Below are 20,257 nucleotides of genomic sequence, written 5' to 3'. Positions count from 1 at the left end.
TCAGCCTGGAGAAGAGGAGACTGAGGGGAGACCTCATTGCAGTCTACATCTTCCTCATGAGAGGAAGAGGAGGGGCAGGCACTGATCTCTTCTCTGTGGTGACCAGTGACAGAACCCAAGGGAATGGCCTGAAGTTGTGTCAGGAGAGGTTTAGGTTGGATATTACAAAAAAGGTTCTTCATCCAGAGGATGGCTGAGCACAGGAACAGGTTCCTGAGGGAAGTGGTCGCAGCGCCAAGCCTGACAGAGTTCAAGAAATGTTTGGATGATACTCTTGGGCACATGGCATGACTCTTGGGGATGGTCCTGTGCAAGGTCAGGAGTTGGACTTGGTGATCCTTGTGGGTCCCCTCAAACTCGGTCCATTCTGTGATTCTGTTACTCTATGATTCTATGAATTTTGATACAACTATGGTATTTGCCCAAATACTTGATGCAGTTGAAGGACTCCATTGAGTTAAACAGGCTTTGAATCAGGGTCTGTTCTGCCCTCTCAAACCCAACAATACACTTTTGCCCTATAACATTCTCAAAAGGCAACTTGCCTAAGTCAAATTAGCCCATCAAAATATTGTTAGCACTAATTAACTAGTAAATCAACAATTACTTTACTAGTTAGCATATCAGTGCTCCCTAGAGTAATTTTTTATGACTCAGTTATTTTATTTTCTGCAAATATCCTTACCAATTAGAGCGAGGCAAGTGTGTGATTACTTAGAAACATGATTCTTATTATTTGAAAATTAGAAGATGTAATAGATCTACATTTTTAGAAAGTCTTGCTTAAAAGTCAGAAAACAAAGAGCTTACTTTGAAGTTAATTTGGTTTTGAGCTCTAAATAATATGTGGTTCCAGTTGCATGCAGTTGTTTTTGTTAATCCATCAGAGTTGAATTAAAACTGTGTGAAACTGCTCAAAGTCCATTTTACTCATAGCATGGAGATGTTTAGTTGAGGAAGACCAAATTTTCAAGTATTTCTCTGCTATGTTTTCTTAGCTAAGATGAGGGAAAATTATATTCTGGCCATGTCTGATCTTCAATTTTATTTTTTTCTTATAGCTTTCTCTTAATTTTTCAGTTTTTTCTCTCTATATTATGTAATGTGAAACAAGTGTCTTCGTCTTTGGAAGTTATATTGTAACTTATAGTAGTTTTCAATAAAACACAATACTTATATTCCTACATTAGTAAATTTTACTTATGTGCACTTAGAATTATTTTAAAACTGTTGTGGTATGGTTTTTTCATGAAAACTATATTTACATTTAGGTGAGCAGGTATTTTCTGGACATAAAATGGGAACATATTTTATACGTATCTATATTTCTATAGTTCACAGACCATGTGCTTACACAAGTAGAAAAGGGTTTTTCCTAAGGCAATAAATACTTCTCTATTACTATAAAATATTATATTTTATAGTATTAGTTGTATTTTACTAAAACACTAAAAGTAAATCTGATTTTTCTGCAAAGGGAGGCCAAGGGAATCAAACGATTAACACTACACAAAGGCAACCACGAAAACTCATCACCCCACAGTTAAGAGAGAAAGTTGATCAAAAGACATTTTTCTGCTATTAAGAATTTTGATTCATTTACACAGGTAATGGTTGCAGGTGCTGGAGGCACTGCCCTTGACTTTCTTTTGCCACCCCTTTGCTGTATCTCACTGCAGCTACATAATGAGATCAGAAGCTTGCCCAGCTCTTATCTCCCTCACTGTATATTCTGTCTCCTTAGCTCAGCTCTTCCTCCACTCCCAATTTGCCACAGGATGCCAAACTCTGCCCTGAAGCAATCAGTGTGCACACACAAGCTCTCTCCTGCCAGCTCTGCTGTGTGGGCAGTAGTCTTCAACTAAGAGGAGTACCAATAGCTAAGATGACTGTATCTTAACTAACTTTTTCTGAAAATTTTAACTGAAATATTTTCATGACATTCTTCCCATGACTAAGAAAAAGAGAACTTGAGTTTGCATTAAGATAGATAGATAGAAAATATGGTTCAAGTTATCAGTCTTTCTGCTTTTATTGTGAAGACTGTCAGCTAAAATCCAGGATATTCTTGTATGGTAGAGATGCATATTTTTCTCTCTCAGAAATACTTAGAGCATATTAGCAAGACTGGCTAGAAAAGGCTTAGGGAAGCAAGCAGGTATGTGTTTGATGTATTTTACTCCAGTTTTCATGGAAAAAAAAATCACAAATCTAATGTATTCTCCATAAATAAATAAGACTGTAATTGAGACTAAGTATTTTCATCCAAAAATTTATTTATCCAAGTTGGCTGCTTGGATAAATCCATTCTAACTAAGAAAAACTAGGAAGATTTTAGGTACGCAAAAATAAGTGTCTAAATTAAAGTGATTAGTGTTCCGTATTTACTTTTAATTTAAATTAGTTTTGCAACAAATAGTATAGATTATAGGAGACGTTTACTGCTACCTTTGAAAGAAAGCACTTCAACCAGCAGATGAATTTCAGATGTGTTACTTGTTTAATAAATGACCAGCATCGCATTTCAGAGCATTTCTATGTTTTTTAGGGTTCCTTTTCCAGTCTCACCTACTACAAGCCTGCTCAACACACGAACTACTGTCAAACTGTAGTATTGGTGAGATGATTAGGAGCTAAAAATTATTCTGATTGCAGTAGCAATAAATTAATGTAAATAATTCACAGCAACATGCAGACTGACCTGTCCAGTAATAGGTTAGGTGCAAATAAAAGCTTTCCTGGGTGTTCCATGGAGCGCCAGACTAAGCCGATCATCAGTATCTCTAACCAGGCACATTCCAGTAGATGGACCTGATCATGGAGTGTTAAATCCACAAATCCTGAAAGAATAAATAGAAGACAGTAAAAACACTCCAGTTTTGTGAGTGGAACAACATTATTCAGAGAACCAGGTTAAAAAGTGCATTAAAGCTGGATAATCAAAAAGAGCAACAAAAGAGACATTTTTTCACATTTCATTTTGGACTGAGTTTTGTCTGTTATTAGGTCCATCCTAATAACGATTCCATCCTACCGAACAGTCAGTACTTTCTAGCCCCCTCTTTGTGTCCCAGCTGTACCCTTTGCCAAAAGCAGAGCAAGAGCCAGGACAGCATCTGTATCCCTACACCTGTTGCCAGTGGCTTGGGAAGCCATTGTAGAAAGGGCCATCTGTCCACCCCAGTGCCACTTTGCTTGGGGCATGACGGAGATAAAATGGAAAAATGCCTTACAAAATTAAATGACAGCTCAAATTAGCTAACCCAAGATCAATTTTCCTGGTGGAATGCTGTTTTATAAACTCACGAACAATTCATCCTACTGCAAATGCTGTACTTGTGTGGAAGAGGGCCCACATATAGCATTTCAAATAAACTAGTAAGCAAATGCTGATTACTGCCCAATCAGAATTCACTGATGAAACACTTGTTTGTATTTCTATTGGTATATAGCACCTGGAGGAAGGAGGTGACGTCTCTTACTCTATATTTAAATGCTGGAAACAATGAATGTAAAATGAAGAGATTGCTTATAACAATTACTAAAAAAATTAATATGAAAGAATAATGATGAAGGCAGATATGAAAACATAATCACAGTGGCCCTTCCTGTGTTCATTACATGGAACAGATTGCATTATTCTCTATTTGAGTTTCTCACTTTTCATGAATGTTACCTTCAATCCAAAGGGAAAATTGCATAGTTCAATTTATTAAATCTTGCATAACTAATTCCTTGCAATTAGAAGGAACTTCTTAAATTGAAATGTGTAGAAGTTGCCTTAAAAGAGATCTTATTTATCTTTTCCTCAATGTTATGAGTGTAACACATTATTATATGAACTTTGCCATATTTTTTCTTATTTGGTAATTATTATTTACACTAGTCTTCAGAATACAGTTTGTAGGGTAAACTACCTTACCAGCCCAGTAAATGGCAGGATTTTCCTTCTGTATTGTGTCCTCTCTGTATATACTGTTTTAAGGAATATACCTGACATATCAAGTGCTATCTTGAGAAAAAGGAAGAAAAAAGGCACATGTTTTTAAAGATAAGTGTTGTGCTATGAAATATATTTTTCAAATAACAAAGAGGTAGAGAAGGAAAAAAATAAAGTTCACAATAACTTTGAAAATACTGTTATGTTTGGTAAAACATATATTGTTGATATAATTATTTCTAATGAAAATATCTGAGAGAGCTAATCAATCTATTCACAAAGAATCATTCAAAAAAAAGGAAACAGCTTGGACACATCTGAAATAAAACCCACCTATCAATCACTAGAAGTGAATTTAGACAGTTGCATTACCTGATGTTTTTATGAAAGTGGTAACAATAGGGGAAAAAATAATTGCCTTTTCCTGTATTTTGCCTTTATTATCAAATACAATTTTCAGACTTCAAAGACTGATGGAATGGCATTTGTCTGAGTCACCAAACAGCCTGAACAATTGAGCTGAAACTTAAAAGAGTAACATTCTTAACAACAAAGCATTTGTTACAGCACTCAAACAACACTGGCAGAAAGAAACTCTCAGTATATGGAGAACAAATAATAATCCCCATGTTTTCTTTTAAGTATTGCCTTAGTATGATAACACATAATAATGCAGTGCTTTTTCCTACACTTGAAGAGTATGACAGAAAAGCAGGGACACGAGTCCAGGTGTGGTGTCTGAAGTTTGCAATAACTGCCTTCCTTACAAGTCAGTTACATTGCCATCATTTCACATGGCTGCAGACTTTCCTGCAACAGATTGTTTTGATTCTTGCAGAAAAACTGAGCTTGTCACAACAGTGGCAATTCACTTTCCTTAAAACTCTGCTCATTCTACAACATTCTGGGTACCAAAATGCTTTGCTTTGTCTTCACACTGTCTCAGTCTTTATTTTTGCTGCACTTATTCTCAAAAACCTTTTAAGCCCTTTTTATTAGCTCTAGTTTCCCCATCCCCACAGACGAAATTCAGATTACACCGAGGCCAAGTAATCTGCACAAAAACTAAAGAGAGAAAGTAAAAAATAAAGTTAATAAATTACCTCACTGATACTGTAGAGCAGTGATATTGTGTTGGCCTACTGAGAATAGATATATACTACCCAACATCTTGTAAAGTAGTTGAATGTGAACACTTTGCATTAAAAAGTCCTAAAAGGATTGGTCAACAATATTAATTTTGTCTAGAATTTTAATTCCATAAACTCAGTAAAGTTAAGAAAATTTTAAAAACTTAGGAACGGAAAGAAAATTATTGTGGGTCCATAGTTTAAAGAATTAAATGATCTGTCAGCCTGACACCAACCGTGGGCATCAGAGCTAACACAGACTTTGATTAATGCAGGTTTAAAAGTCTGTATTTTAATAATACACATCAACTTTAATTCATAGAAAAAACTTACCAAATTGCCTCGATGACTTTTTTAGATGACATTTTAAGTTTATTATCTTTGCTGGAGATAAAACTAGCATGTTAGTTTAGATGATAAAACTAAACATCTTGCCCAGAGAAGCTGTGGATGCACCATCCCTGGAAGTCTTCAAGGCCAGGCTGGGCAGGACTTTAAGCAAACTGGTCTAGTGGAAGGCATCTCTGCCCATGGCAGGGGGGTTGGAGCAAGATGATCTTTAAGGTCCCTTCCAACCCAAGCCATCCTATGATTCTATGAAATAACAATTCTGATGAAACAGAGTTCTGTGAGACATCTGATTTTGTAAAAACATGCAACACATTAACTGAATGAAAATATTTTAAATTACATATGGCAAAAGGGTAATAATAAATTGAAGTGTTTCTAAAGAAAGGACATACAGTTTATGTATGTCTAGCCTAGACAATTTTTTAATGACGACATGGGAAAAACCAGAAATCATAGTTTAAATATCCTGTTGGTGTGTGGGAAATAATGCAAGAGCAGGTTGATAATGTAAGCATTGAAAAATATGCCCTCTAGTGAGGAAGAAAAGGAATTCAGTTACTTCTTGTGAAGCTAAATAGTCTAGAGGGGTTTAAGGACAGCAATGGGAAAATATCCACGGAAAAAGATGATTTTGCATTGCAAAAGGTAATAAGATAACAAAGAGAACCTCATGCTGAAAACTAAATCTGCTCCAAGTCAGAATACAAAAGAGAGGCCATTGTTAACAACAAAAGTAGTTATCTAAGCAACATATTAAGTTTCCATGAATTTTCTATCATTAGAAACATTAATCAAGATTTAATGATTATTTTCAAGACAAAGTCTTGTTCAAGCAAGCTAATTCAGAATAATGTCACAGAAGGTTAAATTAAATTATGAATAAATCATTAATCACTTCATCATTTAGAGCATGCTGCACTTTAATGTTGCTGAAATTATGTGTAGTTGTGCACAGCATTCTCAAATATCAGTGTTCTTTTAATGCTGGCAAGTTTTGAAAAGTATTCAAAAAGTATTTTTTAATTCTAAATTTTTGGTTACTGTGCTTTAAGAAAGAAGAAAGACATTCACTTCATTGTTGATAAATTAATTAATTGCATTTGGATGTAACCTATACCTGACTCCATACACCAGACTGACCAATTACGTGACATTATGGGACATATCAAAATCCTCATGTGGCCAAAGCCCGCAAGACCTAGATTGCCACTAATCCATTCATCTATCATACGTTTGGCAGGAAAAAGACACTTACAGAATAAAAGCCATGGCTAGACCATCTTTTCCTTTTTTTTCTTTTTTTTTCTTTTTTTCTTTCCCAAATAAAGATAAATTAACAGCATTTTCGAGTGATTATCAACAACAAACACAATGACTGTTCTACAAACTCTTGCATGAATATGGAAATCTGAACTTCTGAAAAGCCAGAATGGTCTTCAGAGTACTCAGCTAAGAGTAGGTGACAAATAAAGTTACCTGTAGAACACAAAACTGTAATTTTCAAATTAAATTTACTATTCTTTCTCATATAAAGCAGCAGTACATGCTGCATCAGTGACAATATGATATAAATCTCTCTCATTTGGACAATAACAGCACAAAGCAGCAGTGGGTCCATGGAGGGAAAGATATTAAAAGCCCCCCTTTGTGGTAAACATGGCTCTCTAGGAATGGCATTAGATTTGGGAATCCAAAATTGTATGATCCTACCATCCTAGAAAAATGAAGGCAGTATCCATTTACTATAGGTATGAGCAAATCTCTTTGTAACCTGGAAGTTTAGGCAGCTGCCCAAGGGCAACACAAGGACTGCTGGAAGTAGTATTCAATAAAGCTTACAAATCTGAGAAGAGAGAAGTGATTTATGCACTAAATTGCTTGATTGCAGTAAGAAACAACAGGAAACTCAGGTGATTTTCATTTATTGCTGCTGTTAACACACATTGTGAACCCTGTAGTCCTATAAAATAACCACTACCAACATATGCGTAAGTATATATATGTGTGTGTGTAAAATTATACTAATCATTTTGAAACTCATAAATTCATCATTTGCCTTAGTGACTTTTGGCCAAATAAGTAGCTTTCTGTTTTATCAGAAATGATTTCTCTACCAGCCACCATTCTCTGAGACCCAATAGCCAGCATCATTGCAGATACAACCCTACAACAGTAAGTCCTCCAGTGGGTCCTTACTACCATTTGGAAATCATTACCACAGTTTTGCAGCTTCTACTCATGTTCATAAGACACAAACTACAAGATGTTAAAACTGTTCAAAATCAGTCATGTAGAGGTGAAGACAAATGATAGAGAAACCTTTTTACATCTAATCCAATTCTAATCTAACCTGTATGTTTATACAATATCTCTTAATTACCATGATGGATACCTAAAATATAAATGTCAGCCAATTTTTGCAAGACAATCAACAACATTGTGCCATAAAGAGTGATTCTGCCTCCAGATGCTTTGAAGGAAAGTAAAGTAAAAGCAATAAATAGTTTTAAAAGCAACAGTGAAGCTCCATCTAGAAAAGTATCCCATTTACAACAGCAATTGATACCACATGCTTATGGCAAAACTTTCAGCAGAAGAAACATATGCTTCTACAGGAAGTTTTCTCAGGCTCCAGAAATATGTGGTTTGGATTTGCAGAGCCAAAAATGGTCTTTTTGTATTATCCTGTTCACCTTTGAAACAATCTTGTCCTTCTTGGAGCATTTTCCAGTTCAACTATTTTCTTTCAGAGACAGTGAGACTAGGACTGCACAGTTTCTCAGTCTGTCCTTGCCTTCACCACATTAGTCAATAACAGCCATAATTTTTATCACCATTATTCACACCCTTTTTTTCCAGCTAACTTATTAATAAGCTGAACAACATATGCCTAACTATTGAACTTCAAAGGTTATCTCTTTCATAAATGTCCTGCCTGCTTGCCTGTAAAGTCTTTACCTTGATAGTAACATAAATTTTTTAATATTTCCTATAGCAAAAAATAGGATGTTATACTAAACAAAATGTTGTGGGAAATCAGAACGCTCCTACACTGTGTCTTAAATCTGCACAGACAGAAAACTATTTTTTTCTGTCTTACTGCAGCGTTCTGAAAAGTGGCAACAACCACAGAAAAAGGCTGTTATTTACAATTCAGTACAGTATCTCAATTATGTGATGGTTATGTAATAGGCAACATTTGGAACAAAACACTAATTGGATTGGCAAAGACAGCACGAAAGTAGTGGTGGGTGCTGCAACGTAATTGCTAGCAACCATGCAATAAAACAACCACATTATAAGAGATTTGTATAGAGAAAAATATCTAAGTAGATGAAAGGCAAACAGCAAAATAATTCCTATGGCAAGTTCTGTTCTCAAAAAAACAGCCAGAAAGAGGAAAAACAGCATCTGTTCCTCATAACCTAAAACACATTGGAGGACCAATACCTCAGTCACCACTGTTTGATTAAGTGGTGAAATCTGTGCCTGCTGTAATGCCACAAGCTTGGTGTCCAACCTCTCCACTTTAAGCAGAGTGGTGAGACAGCATCTACGCATTTATCTAGCACATAAGATGATGCTTTGTTCTGAAATTGCATGGATCACTCAGTCTCTGTAACCCTGCAGGCTGAGCCCTGAAACCTCTTAGTTGAAGAGGTGGTTAAAACCCACACCTTGACTACAGCCTTGCGTACATACAACAACGGCAGAGCAAAACAGAGTCCAAAGACAAATGAATCAGAGAATCACAAACACTCTTTTCCTTGAGACTTGGTATTCACACAGCTATTTCTATAATGCTACTTATTCTTAATTCTTTCAACAGACCTACAGACCAAAATTATAAGACACTTATATTAAATTCTGCCTCCTGAGGGCACTTACAGTATGACGTATTGGCATATTGGCTTAATTGTTTACACACCACCGGTGTTTTAAATCAAGACTTATTTTAAAGACTGAAGATCAAAGATCTCTAAACCTCAACATTTTCCATCCAAATATTTTGCTAAAAGATTAGTCTCATTATTTCAATTTTTTTTAAAGGGACATTGCTTCTGTTTCTGTTAGTGCAGTCAGAAAAAAATTAGCTACAATTTACTGAGTTCCAGGGAGGAAAGTCTGAAAGGTAAACACAAAACAAGTGGTATAATTGTAAGAGCCTCTAACTACTTTGTCTGCTCTTTCACAATTCTCTATTTTTCCTGCCTGTATAATTGTAATATAGTAGAACACCAATCCAAACTTACACACTGTCTTGTCCAAGTGTAAACAGTCTGTCAGAAATTAAATGAGATCAGAGAGAACGGCATCTGCTCTTAATTACTGTTAATTCCTTTTAAAAATTATGCTTTACATTTGCCATTTTCAGCCCTAATGGTTTTAAACTTCTTTCTGAAAAAAATCAATTACAATTTCCAGGCGTAAACCTAATATAGGTTAGGAATGTTTGGGGTTTGGGGCAAAATCCAAGAAGTCAGAAGGATGATGAGGCTCTGCTTTCACAGTCTGTATTCATATTGAAAGTCAAGATCAAGCAAGCTTCTGCTCTTCTCATCTACCAGAGGTTTCCATCCTCCTTGAACTGGCCTAATGAGACCCACCTTACAGTTTGGCATATGGACCACCCCAATTAAATTCCATACCTTACCACTCCATACTGTCCCCAGAGCAGGATGCTGCAGGGACATTTGTCACTTCTATTTCAGATCCCATTTCTAGGAGCTGGTCTGATCTGCTTCCTCTTAAAAGCTGCACCATGATGATTCCAAAATGTATTTCTCAGGTAAATGAGAGCCACTTCAACTGCTTTCCAGGAATATGTAAAGTTATCACAACTTCACTCAATGCTTTCTGCTTACTCAAAAAGGCATACTTTTTCAGACCTGTCCAGTCCATATCTTTTCAGGATGAGGAGCCTAAAAATTTTCTGAGGCCAATCCTGGTCCAAGTAGCCAATCCTTTGTTCAGTAAAGGAATGTCTCCTTCGCTCCTCAGGTACACACCAGTCTAAATTATGACCAGCTGTCTCCTGCATATATCAGATCTATTAAATGTTGTCCAATTTCAAATTTCCTATGCCAGAGCAAGCTTGTAAATAAGTTAGCTAAGTGGAAGTTGGTACTTTACACTGAGCCCAATTTGGTTTTAGGCCCTGGAAACATTTCAGGGGTAGTGACAGACAATTGCCACTGATTAGAGATACATTCTCTTCTCCTGACAAACTCTTGCCACATTTTTATGAAATACTGATGCCTCGACTGAGAGAAACATGAGAATTCTCCACCACACCACCAGCTTGGCTGGCAATGCTCCTAGGGAGATGTGCTGGCCTGGGGGTTGCAGGAACACCCAGCCTGGAAGCCAGCCCTTAGCTGTGCAGTGCTGCTGTGAGTTTTGGGGAAAGCAAGTTCTCCCTGAACACCAGCACAACCAAACTATTCTGCAGGATTTATTTGACTGCCTGAAGAAGATGTGTCCTATGCTGGTGGATGGTCAGGCTGTGTGTCCAAAGCTCAAGACTTCTTCCTCACTGTGCTCTTCCAGGCACTGAGACAGACTGGAGATGAGACAAGCTGGGTAGTGTTGTAGCTCAAGCCCGTGGCTGACTCAGGAAACAATCTTAGTGAAGCTAAGAGCTGTCAAGTCCTGACTTTCTCACATGTGTCACTGTGTCTGCCTTGACTTAAACACAGGGGGTTTTTTGCAACAGTTTCACTTGGTTAACCAAAGATTATTCCAGAAAGTGCATTAGCAGTACCAGTTAACACAAATACATAGAGGCCTTCCATCAGGGAACATAATAAAAGTAATTGGCACTCACATAACACTTTACATTTTCAAAAGGCAGTAAGACCATTAAGTATTATTGAATGTATTTTATAGATAGAACACAGAGAGGTTAAGTGCCTCATTCAGGAGGAGGCAGGATTAGGACAGAGGTGTCTCAGCACATTCTCTCATCCTTTCAGCCTCAAAAATCTTTGGTTTGGAGAAGCCTTCTTGAGATCAAGTGCAAGTTCTGTTTCTTCCAAATCAGTAAAAGGCAAAAAAACCCCAAACCTGAAACAACTGAACTTTTCTCATACAGAAAAAGGAAAGAAAGCCTGACCAAGTTAGAGTTGGGGGAGACAGAATTCTTCAGATGTGAGCAGAAAACCTGTATGCAGGCAATTATACAAGCATTAACTCTTAATCAGTCTTAAAACACTCACTAACGAAGGCAAGGCAGCTACCTATATCAAAGAAATCTTGGGCCTAAGTTTTCTTTCACCTCTAAACAAGCAGTTTTAAAAGTTAATAAAATAAGAACAAATCTTGCTAATCATAATAATTATAACAACTACAACTGTATAAGATTATTGCAAATGAAGGCTGGCTGCAGTTGGTTATTGAAAGTTTATCATTCTTGTTTTATAAAGTAAGAAGGAAGACATACATATATTTTCTGTACAGAAAACAAGCACTTCAACTGATCAACAAAAAGCGACATTCGTTATTACATGGAAAATTCCTACAGCACTATACAGCAGTAATTTAAAGTATGTTAATGATCATTCATCCCTGGACTGTAATTGAGATTTCTGAGACTCGGGGTATGCTTTGACAACAGTAAAATGCTACTTTATGGTTCTTTTACCACTGAGAGCTGTACTATTTCTCAGGGGGTTCAAGCTTGCAAATACAAAGCACAGAACACTATCTGCATATTGAGAATGGAACAACAGCTGCTGTTGTTGGCTTTTCTTTGAGGGGTGTCCTCTGAACTTTACCCTGCACAGGTGAAGAAGGATATTAGACAAAATTTATTATCTGCTGACTAAAATAGATAGCATGAAGTAATACGTCTTTTATTTATTGTCTCTGCAACAGTATAAACCTATACCAGTACTCAGGCCGATTTATAACAGTACTCAGCCCAGTTGCAAGTTGTTTAGAGGGGGTTACTGGGATTTGTCCTTTTTTTAAGAGGCCACAGCTATGCAAAATGTTTTCCATCAAAAGCAGCTCCAGCTAGAATAAATTCTGTGGCTGGTTATGCGTTCTTGACTGACTTTTACAAACTCAAAAGACACGCTCATAAATAAAAGCTGTCTTCTCTACTTCATTCTTTCCCCTCCCGACCTTCCCCACTCCACAATGGCTGTCACACTCCTGGTCTCTTCTGCTGGTTTAAGTGTTCAGACAGCTTTTGAAATAAATGGTTAAGAAGGAAGAGCATGAAAAGTGAGCGACAGGCAGCCAGGGTGCACCAACCACCTCTGATGGTTTACACTTTGTGTAAATCTGCCCTAAGACTTGAGGTCACATCCAATACAGCTTGGATTTTTTTTTTTTAATGTATTGCTGCGTCCAAGAGAATATTAGGTTTTCAGCATTTGTTTGACCTTCTTACTAAAGTACCAGGTTTTGTTCCAATCACAACCTAAACCAAATGTAAGTTATGGTTTTGTGGCTGTCAAAAAAAAATCATTTGAGGCAAAAGGTCTCATTAAGCAATCACTCTTTGAGCAATCTGTTTAAGCAATCACAGTTTTTAAGCAAACTGGAGGGGGAAAAAGAAGCAGACATAGGCAGACTCTTTCACAGCTTTTTAAAGGATCCCAGCACGCTCCTGCTAGGTTTCAAATGGTTACTTCAATACACAATTATTAGGGGAAAATTTTAAAACCAAAGATCAAAGACTTTCCGGTTGTCTTCCTCTTTTACAGAGAGTACTTACATGCTTTTGTTACATCCTCTTATTAATTTTATAAGCACTTGATTGGATGGCCAGTACCCTAACAGTATTGGCAAAAGCAGCAAGCCAGATGGTGGCCCACATGGAGCCCTGTCTGGAGCTGGCTTGGGCAGCACTACATGCCTGGCTTTCACTACAGCCCTGGGAGACACACCTTGCTAGAGGAAGAGGTTCTGAAAAACCTCAGGGTGGACAAAGGCAATGGAGGTATGTCTCATGGTCTAGTGGTAGTATAAGGGGCAGGATAAGGATAAGGCAAGTGAAAATAAGTTGGTTAAAGTGAGCCTGGAAACCTACTCTACCACAGGCTACTCTACGATATTTCTGCTTTTCTGCACCTCACTTTTTTCACAAATGTTCCAGTATAAAAATATTTCCATCGTTCCATTTTTTATCTTGTTTGTTCCTTTAATTATAAGAGCTATATGAAAGACTTAAAGGTCATCATAACATAATTAAGAACATTTTAGAAAAGAGATAAAATTAGATTTGCAAAGCAATGCAATCAATGGCCAGCTTCAGCCACTTTTCTAAATTATTATTAGTTATTTATTGAAGGAATTAGAAGCTGAAATTAAGGATTATTAACTCTGTTCTTTCTGAATGTCCCTAAAAACCTGGTTTCATACTTTTGATATTCCTAATACTTCAGTTTAATTCTTTAAGAATTCAAGTTTCACTGCTTCAATTTATATCTCCAACCATGCCTTGAAGCTTGAGAAATGTCACTTTTTAATTTAACACTTTCTTTGACTACAACAACTTTCACATGATGAAACTGGGAGAGCAATGGTCTCCCCTTCTTCATTCATAAAATCCAGTGAACAAGGCACTAAGCTTTTTGTTCCACATTTTCTTCCATCCCAGGACCTACTGTACTCACCACTGAACCAATTAACATTCATTGCAGTAGCATCTGGAACCAGCAGAAAAGAGGATTATTTTGCAACCCAAGGAAAAGAGGGAGAAACTGTCAAGTCTGTAGTGAACTAGAAGATTAAAACTGCTTCAAGACTACAAATAGAAATTGCTCAGAACATAATGTGCTGTACCCAAGAAATGAGGCATAACCTCAGAGTTCAAGGTCTGGTCATTCTTTATAGTCACTAGGAAATAAAACTAACTTGACTAAGGCACCTGCATCCATTTTATTTCTCCAGATTGTTCACTTCTGGAGAAGTCTTATTTCTCTCTATTGCACTTGTAGATGAGTAATAGATTATGTATATGTATAGTTTAGTGTTCATTACATTGGCTGGTACCTACATCAAAACAGAAACACAAGCACATATTATAAATGAGACTCAAACATCTCTTTTCCCTTCTATTCTTTTCACCCCTACATGACTGGATTTGAACAGAACCCAATCTCTGAAAAAATTATCCAAGAAATTCTAAGGACACATCAAAGAGAAGAAAGACAGCAAAATTAATTGCTGCAATTTCCTTTAACCACTACAACAAGAAGAGTATTTTAGCAGCTGTGTGGGAGTGTCATCATAAGACAGAGCAAAGGAATATTTTACAGGGAAAGCAAGACACTGGAATGCAGCTGGCCATTTATATTAACTTTCTCGTCCAAGTTATCAAGCAGCATGTTTCCACAAAATACATCGTTGTCTTAAGCCCCTCTTGTTGCACACTCTCCTTCAATGTGTAACAAACCCAAGGCAGATTTCAGCATCTGCAAAGCCTCAGGCACCCTCAGGAAACTCTTACGTGTTGCATGGTCTGGGCTCAGGTGTGCATACAAAACACAGGTGTTGCACTTGGAGAACAATGACCCTTACTCAAGGTCCTGTACAGCCTGTTGAGACATCTAGTGAAGCTAGAGCTAGTTGGAAGCACTAAAATTTTAAATAGGTGACTAAAATATTTGAAATCTTACTAAAGTCTACTCTATCATATTGAATAAAATATTTCATTTCACCCAAAAAGGTTATTACCTAACAAAAAGGTCAAAAAATTTCATTTTATATGAAGTGAAAATGTTTCTTTCTTGTTGTTTTTACCTGCCATGAAACAAAGAAACTAATTATTCACACAACTATGATGGAGACATCTGGAAAAGCTTTGGAACAGTGTTCAAGTTCATCCAGAGTGACTGGACCTATAAATTCTACTTGTCATCCTTTGCCAGGACTAGAAAGTTGTATGGAATTCGACTACATTTAAAAAAAAATCACTTTAATATCTTCTAATAACTACAGCAGAAGAAATTGAATATTAGAAGAAAATAATATAACTTAAAATTCAGAAAGTTTTCCCTGGAATTTTAATTTGATATTTTTTCCAACTCATAAAAAGTGGTTGTTTTCATCTTCCCTATTTCAGAGACATTTTAATCGATTTTGTTTTTCTTTTCTCTTTTGCCTGTTATGAGATGAAAATTTGATAAACTCCTCATGATGAGAAGAAACCTTTATCTTGAATCAGAAATAGAGACCCTTCACACAGTTCAGATACAAACTAGGAGACTATGAATAACATCACCATACTGCCCCTCAAACACAGTTTGGATCATGTATAGAAGGCTGAGGGTTCCTATCCTCAGAGGCAGCGCGTTTGGTGTGGGAGCCCTGAGGCAGCAAATACCATCTGAGTGTTACCCAAATGACCTTGCCCACTTTAGAATGTAACCAGAAGTTTATGGGTTCTTGTTATACACTTCTACAGCTCATATATGTTTATACGCTCCCATGGCTACACTGTTGCCGCTAGAAAAGTTACCAAGATGAGATGAGCTCATGTAGTAACTGCAATATGGACACAACCATAATAGGTCACACAGAACTGATGTTGCACTATGACGGTGAAAGATGAACTTGTAAAGAACTGAAAAGAGACAGAAAATATGAAAGAACAATGTGGTTAAAACTTGTCAAGCAGATGCCACAGCACTTTATCCTTTGATATGCTAAATATGACTATTAATGATCAGACAAGCCAGGCAAGCAATGAGGTAGCAAACTAGGAAGTTGACAGAAAATAATTTAACTTAATCAGAACAAATAGAACAGGAATTTCAGAGATACTCAGAGAAGTGAATCACCTCCTGACTATTTGTGCTAAGTCTGGAATCAACCTAAATTTTAAGTATTTTCAGGATGCATTTTTACACAAACAGAAAATCAAAGTGTGAACTGAAGAAGTGGAATGCACCACGAAATTCAAAAACAAGCATCAAAATCTTAACATTTTTGTCTCACACACACACACACACACACAAGTCAATTCTGAGTGTAAAATACAGCATCCAAACACACTTAAAAATAGTCCTACCATATTAAACATCAACTATTACCAAGCTGCTCAGAGACTTGGAAGCCAAGAGACCCACTGTCAGGTTGGCAGCTTTTTAAGAAGAGGAAAAACAGCTCATCAACATTATACTGAACTACCTCCGATATCCCGTTACTGAATTATTTCAGTCTTCCACCTACATGAAATCAGCACTTTAGTTACTCCACATTATCTGTAGATAAAATAACTCATGGAAAGCTGGTAACAGTTATTCACTGTCAGTTGAAGAAAAGCAGACCTGAATTCATCAGACTGCAGTAATGGATTTTTACCAAAATCTCTCAGAAGCCCTATTACTGACAAATAAGGTACAAAAAGCCTCATCTGGAGTCTAAAGAAAAGAGCACTCTGACTACACTGTCTACTGAAATAAGGCAGTAAGGAAAATGTATTTATTTTGCCTGGCACTGTCTCATTCTGATGTTCAAATGTCAGTGTCTGTTTGAACCCTTGATTAGAAGTGGCCCCTTAAAAAGAAGAAGAAGGAAAAAAAGGCAACCAAACCAAAACCTGTAACATAGACTAGAACAAAGATACAAAAATAGACATGAAGAGAACTGAGAAACATAATTGCTTTCAAACAAATTGCATAGTTTAATATACGACATTACTTCAGACTTAGTTATAACTAATTTTTCTGTAGAAATACTCAGTGGTATCAACAATCACCTCAGGATAGTTTTGCATAACACCTAGTAAAATAGCATGTAAAACTTCTGCAAAAGATTAGATTTTTTTCGTTTTTTTGAGAAGAGGGGCATACTGGTAAGGCATAAAACAGGAGGATAATAAGCATTGTAAAAAAACATAGCAGATTTAATTCATATTTATGCCTGTAGGCTAAGAATCTTCAAATCAGGCAGGGGTGTGGGGGGAGGAAAGTTGTTTCACAGCAGGGATATTTAATGTGCTTCACAGGTTTCCCATGCAGCACATAAGGTCCTGAGATAACTTGTTTAGAAATGGATGCACTGTGGCAAAACTAACACAAGGAGGCACTGGCACAGTTGGTGCTTCCCTGTGGTAAAGCAACAATCCTCCCAAAAGGCTCTGCATAAAGGAACACAACGCTACATGTTTACCTGGGGGAAAAAGGTGCATTTAGTATTCATATTAGAGTCAATGATTCTCCATAACTGTGTGTGTATGAATAGCAAGTGTGGGGGAAAAAAATGAAGTCACAAGCAGCATTGATAAATATGCTGGATTTTCATGGGCAGCTCTTCTGTGTCAGCTGAGAACCTCTCTGTGTATACTGTTTTTCAAATGTGTGAGATGTTAACCATTGAATACCAGTATTTAATTCCACCATCACCAAATAAAATATACTAGAGCTTTCATTTTCCACAGACATTGCAAAATCCCACCCTGCAGAAGACTAAAAGTCAACTGCTGATTCCAAAAAGGTTGCCACACGCTTCTGTCATTTCAGGTCATTATCTACTAGCTGCACAGTACAAACTTGGCCCAGAGAACTTCCAGAAGAATTTACTGCTTTCCTAGAAGACAAAGTCAGAAGAACAACTTCTAAAAAATTTGCACTAGGATCGGCAACAAACCAGTCAACCTTTGCCTCCTGGGAAGTAAAGTATCTTGTATCCCATGGATTCAAGGAAAGTAAAGATCCTCTGTCAGCTAGGATGCCTCTTGAGTGAGAGGTAAATTAGCATGCTGCCTCTTCCTTATGACTCTCCAACCCCTTATAGCTCTGGCATAGCACTACAGAACATGTTACAGATTAAGGAATATGCAAAGTAGGAGCTAAAGAATATCTCTACAGGCAAACAGGATAAAGGCTGTAAATGGTGCCAGTAACTGGACGACTCTTGTCTTTTGTACAGAGAGACCAGAAAAGACCTCTCTGTAGAAGTAGAAATAAAGAAAAATTAAATTAGAAAAAGACTTGAGCTAGAACTGTATGTTATTATTGGCAGTACAGATACATGAATCTTTCTTTCTAGCACCATCATACCTGTATACCCTCACCCTCACACTTCAATTGCCTCAACCATTTTGCCATGAACTGGACTGGGGTACTCACACAAGTTATAGGCAAGTCAAAATACACACGTGCAAAAGATTTTTAACCCAGCTAAATCCCTTTACTTGCATAGCCACCCCAACACAGGGGGGAGCAGAAAGATAGGAGTTGCAACTGGAATAAATACTTGTGAAATTACAATCTCACAAAGTACGTCCTACAAGTGTATGAGATATTTATAAGAAATACTAACTTTTTAGCAATGAAAGGAGATTTCTGAAATAGGTCAGACATGCAATACTACTATAATAATTTCTATTATTATGGCAATATTGTAATTTTAGCTCTATTCCTGTCAGTCGTTTCTAATACAATAAACACACCCAATTAGAGACCATTCAGTGTTTTAGTAAACACTTGGCTCACAGGCCAGCAGCCCATATAGCCACTTCTCTATTTGCAGATATGTTTTCTGAAGGACAGCAGCTGTTGCAGAAGATGCCTCATTAGGCTATTGGTAAGATTTATTATTGTCTGGGGAAATTTTAATTAGTCTACTCTGCCACTTTCCCTATCTTCGTGAATAAAAGTAAATTAAGATTTCATGAATTTTGATTTTCCAAATCAACTCAAACACTCCAGAATGTAATTTAACAAGGAACACAACATTTTTAGTCTGTAATTGAGATTTTGAATGGTACTTTTCCCCTTGTCTATATATTAACCTTGATTCTGGGTCTTATGACTTCCTACTGGATTAACTGAAAGAAGTTCCAAACCAAAAATCTCATGCTGTAGAGACAAAAATCTCTGAAAATTCTGCCAACATGTATTTTCTTTTTCAGAGATCAGTCTGCTCATAAGGAATACCAGATACCTGAGAGAATCACTGGGTACCCCTGACACCCTGAGCGGTGCCCCTCTTGGGTGGGGGAAGGGAGATGGACACTGGTCAAAGTCAAGATCTTGATTCCTCCCTCCTGTTTCGAAGGCTCCTCAAGAGACTTAAGAAACTTTAGGTCTAGACCCAAAGTCTAACCACAGTGATAAATATGATAAACATTGCATTTCCATATCCCTGCTCAGGACGGTGGCGGACAGCCACATTTCTTACAAGGAACAGAATTTTCCATAAGGAAGACAGAAGGTAATATTTCCTGATGGCCACTCTTAGCCGAGAACAAACTCCTGGAGGAACAAGCCAATCACATACTTCTCATTTCCCATTTCACTGTGGGATATTTTGTAAATGCTTTCATGAGTTTAAATTTGCAGCCATCTCTAACTAACACACAGACAAAACAACATACTCTTTACACACATAGTTCATTTCCTGGAGAGATAATCAAAGAAAACAAATGAGCTGCGTAACAGATGTGTCATATAATGCACCACTGCAGCAATACAGAGAGGGTAAGAGCCCATCCAGAAGTCATCTGCAATAAATCTTTCCTAATTATTTCTATGTAACTTAAAAACTCCTATATATCTGAGATTTTAGTGAATGACTCACTTGAACAGAAAAATAATGCACATGATATGAAAATAATCTCTGGAATAAACAGCTGGAATTACAGCTCAGAAATATAGTACTGGGGAGAATCTAAAAGAATTAGGCTGAAGTGATCGAACATCAAGTAAAAAAAGGCCAATTTATGTGAATTATGTGAACAGGGAACAATGGATATGTGCACATGCACATACATATCGCATCAGTGCTTTCCAACAATCGCATATTCTTTTTGTAAATTATTTTAAGAAATAAATAAATCAGGAGGGATCGTTACTTACTGTTTACTTAGAGTGGA

General features: G+C 36.9%; 1 protein-coding gene across 2 annotated transcripts in view; it reads right to left on the bottom strand.

Annotated features, from left to right (window-relative positions):
- The window catches only part of ESR1 (estrogen receptor 1), a 113,553-nt gene that overhangs the window by 23,023 nt on the left and 70,273 nt on the right, over positions 1-20,257 (bottom strand). For both annotated transcript variants that reach the window (XM_050314880.1, XM_050314881.1), the window contains one exon: positions 2,702-2,840. In XM_050314880.1, the coding sequence (XP_050170837.1) occupies positions 2,702-2,840 (139 nt within the window). The remainder of the gene's footprint in view (positions 1-2,701; positions 2,841-20,257) is intronic.

The sequence above is a fragment of the Myiozetetes cayanensis genome, unplaced genomic scaffold (assembly GCF_022539395.1).
Source record: "Myiozetetes cayanensis isolate MyiCay16 unplaced genomic scaffold, myiCay2020 scf2-11, whole genome shotgun sequence".
Classification (NCBI taxonomy): Eukaryota; Metazoa; Chordata; class Aves; order Passeriformes; family Tyrannidae; genus Myiozetetes; species Myiozetetes cayanensis.
This window is presented reverse-complemented; position numbering and strand designations above follow the sequence as displayed.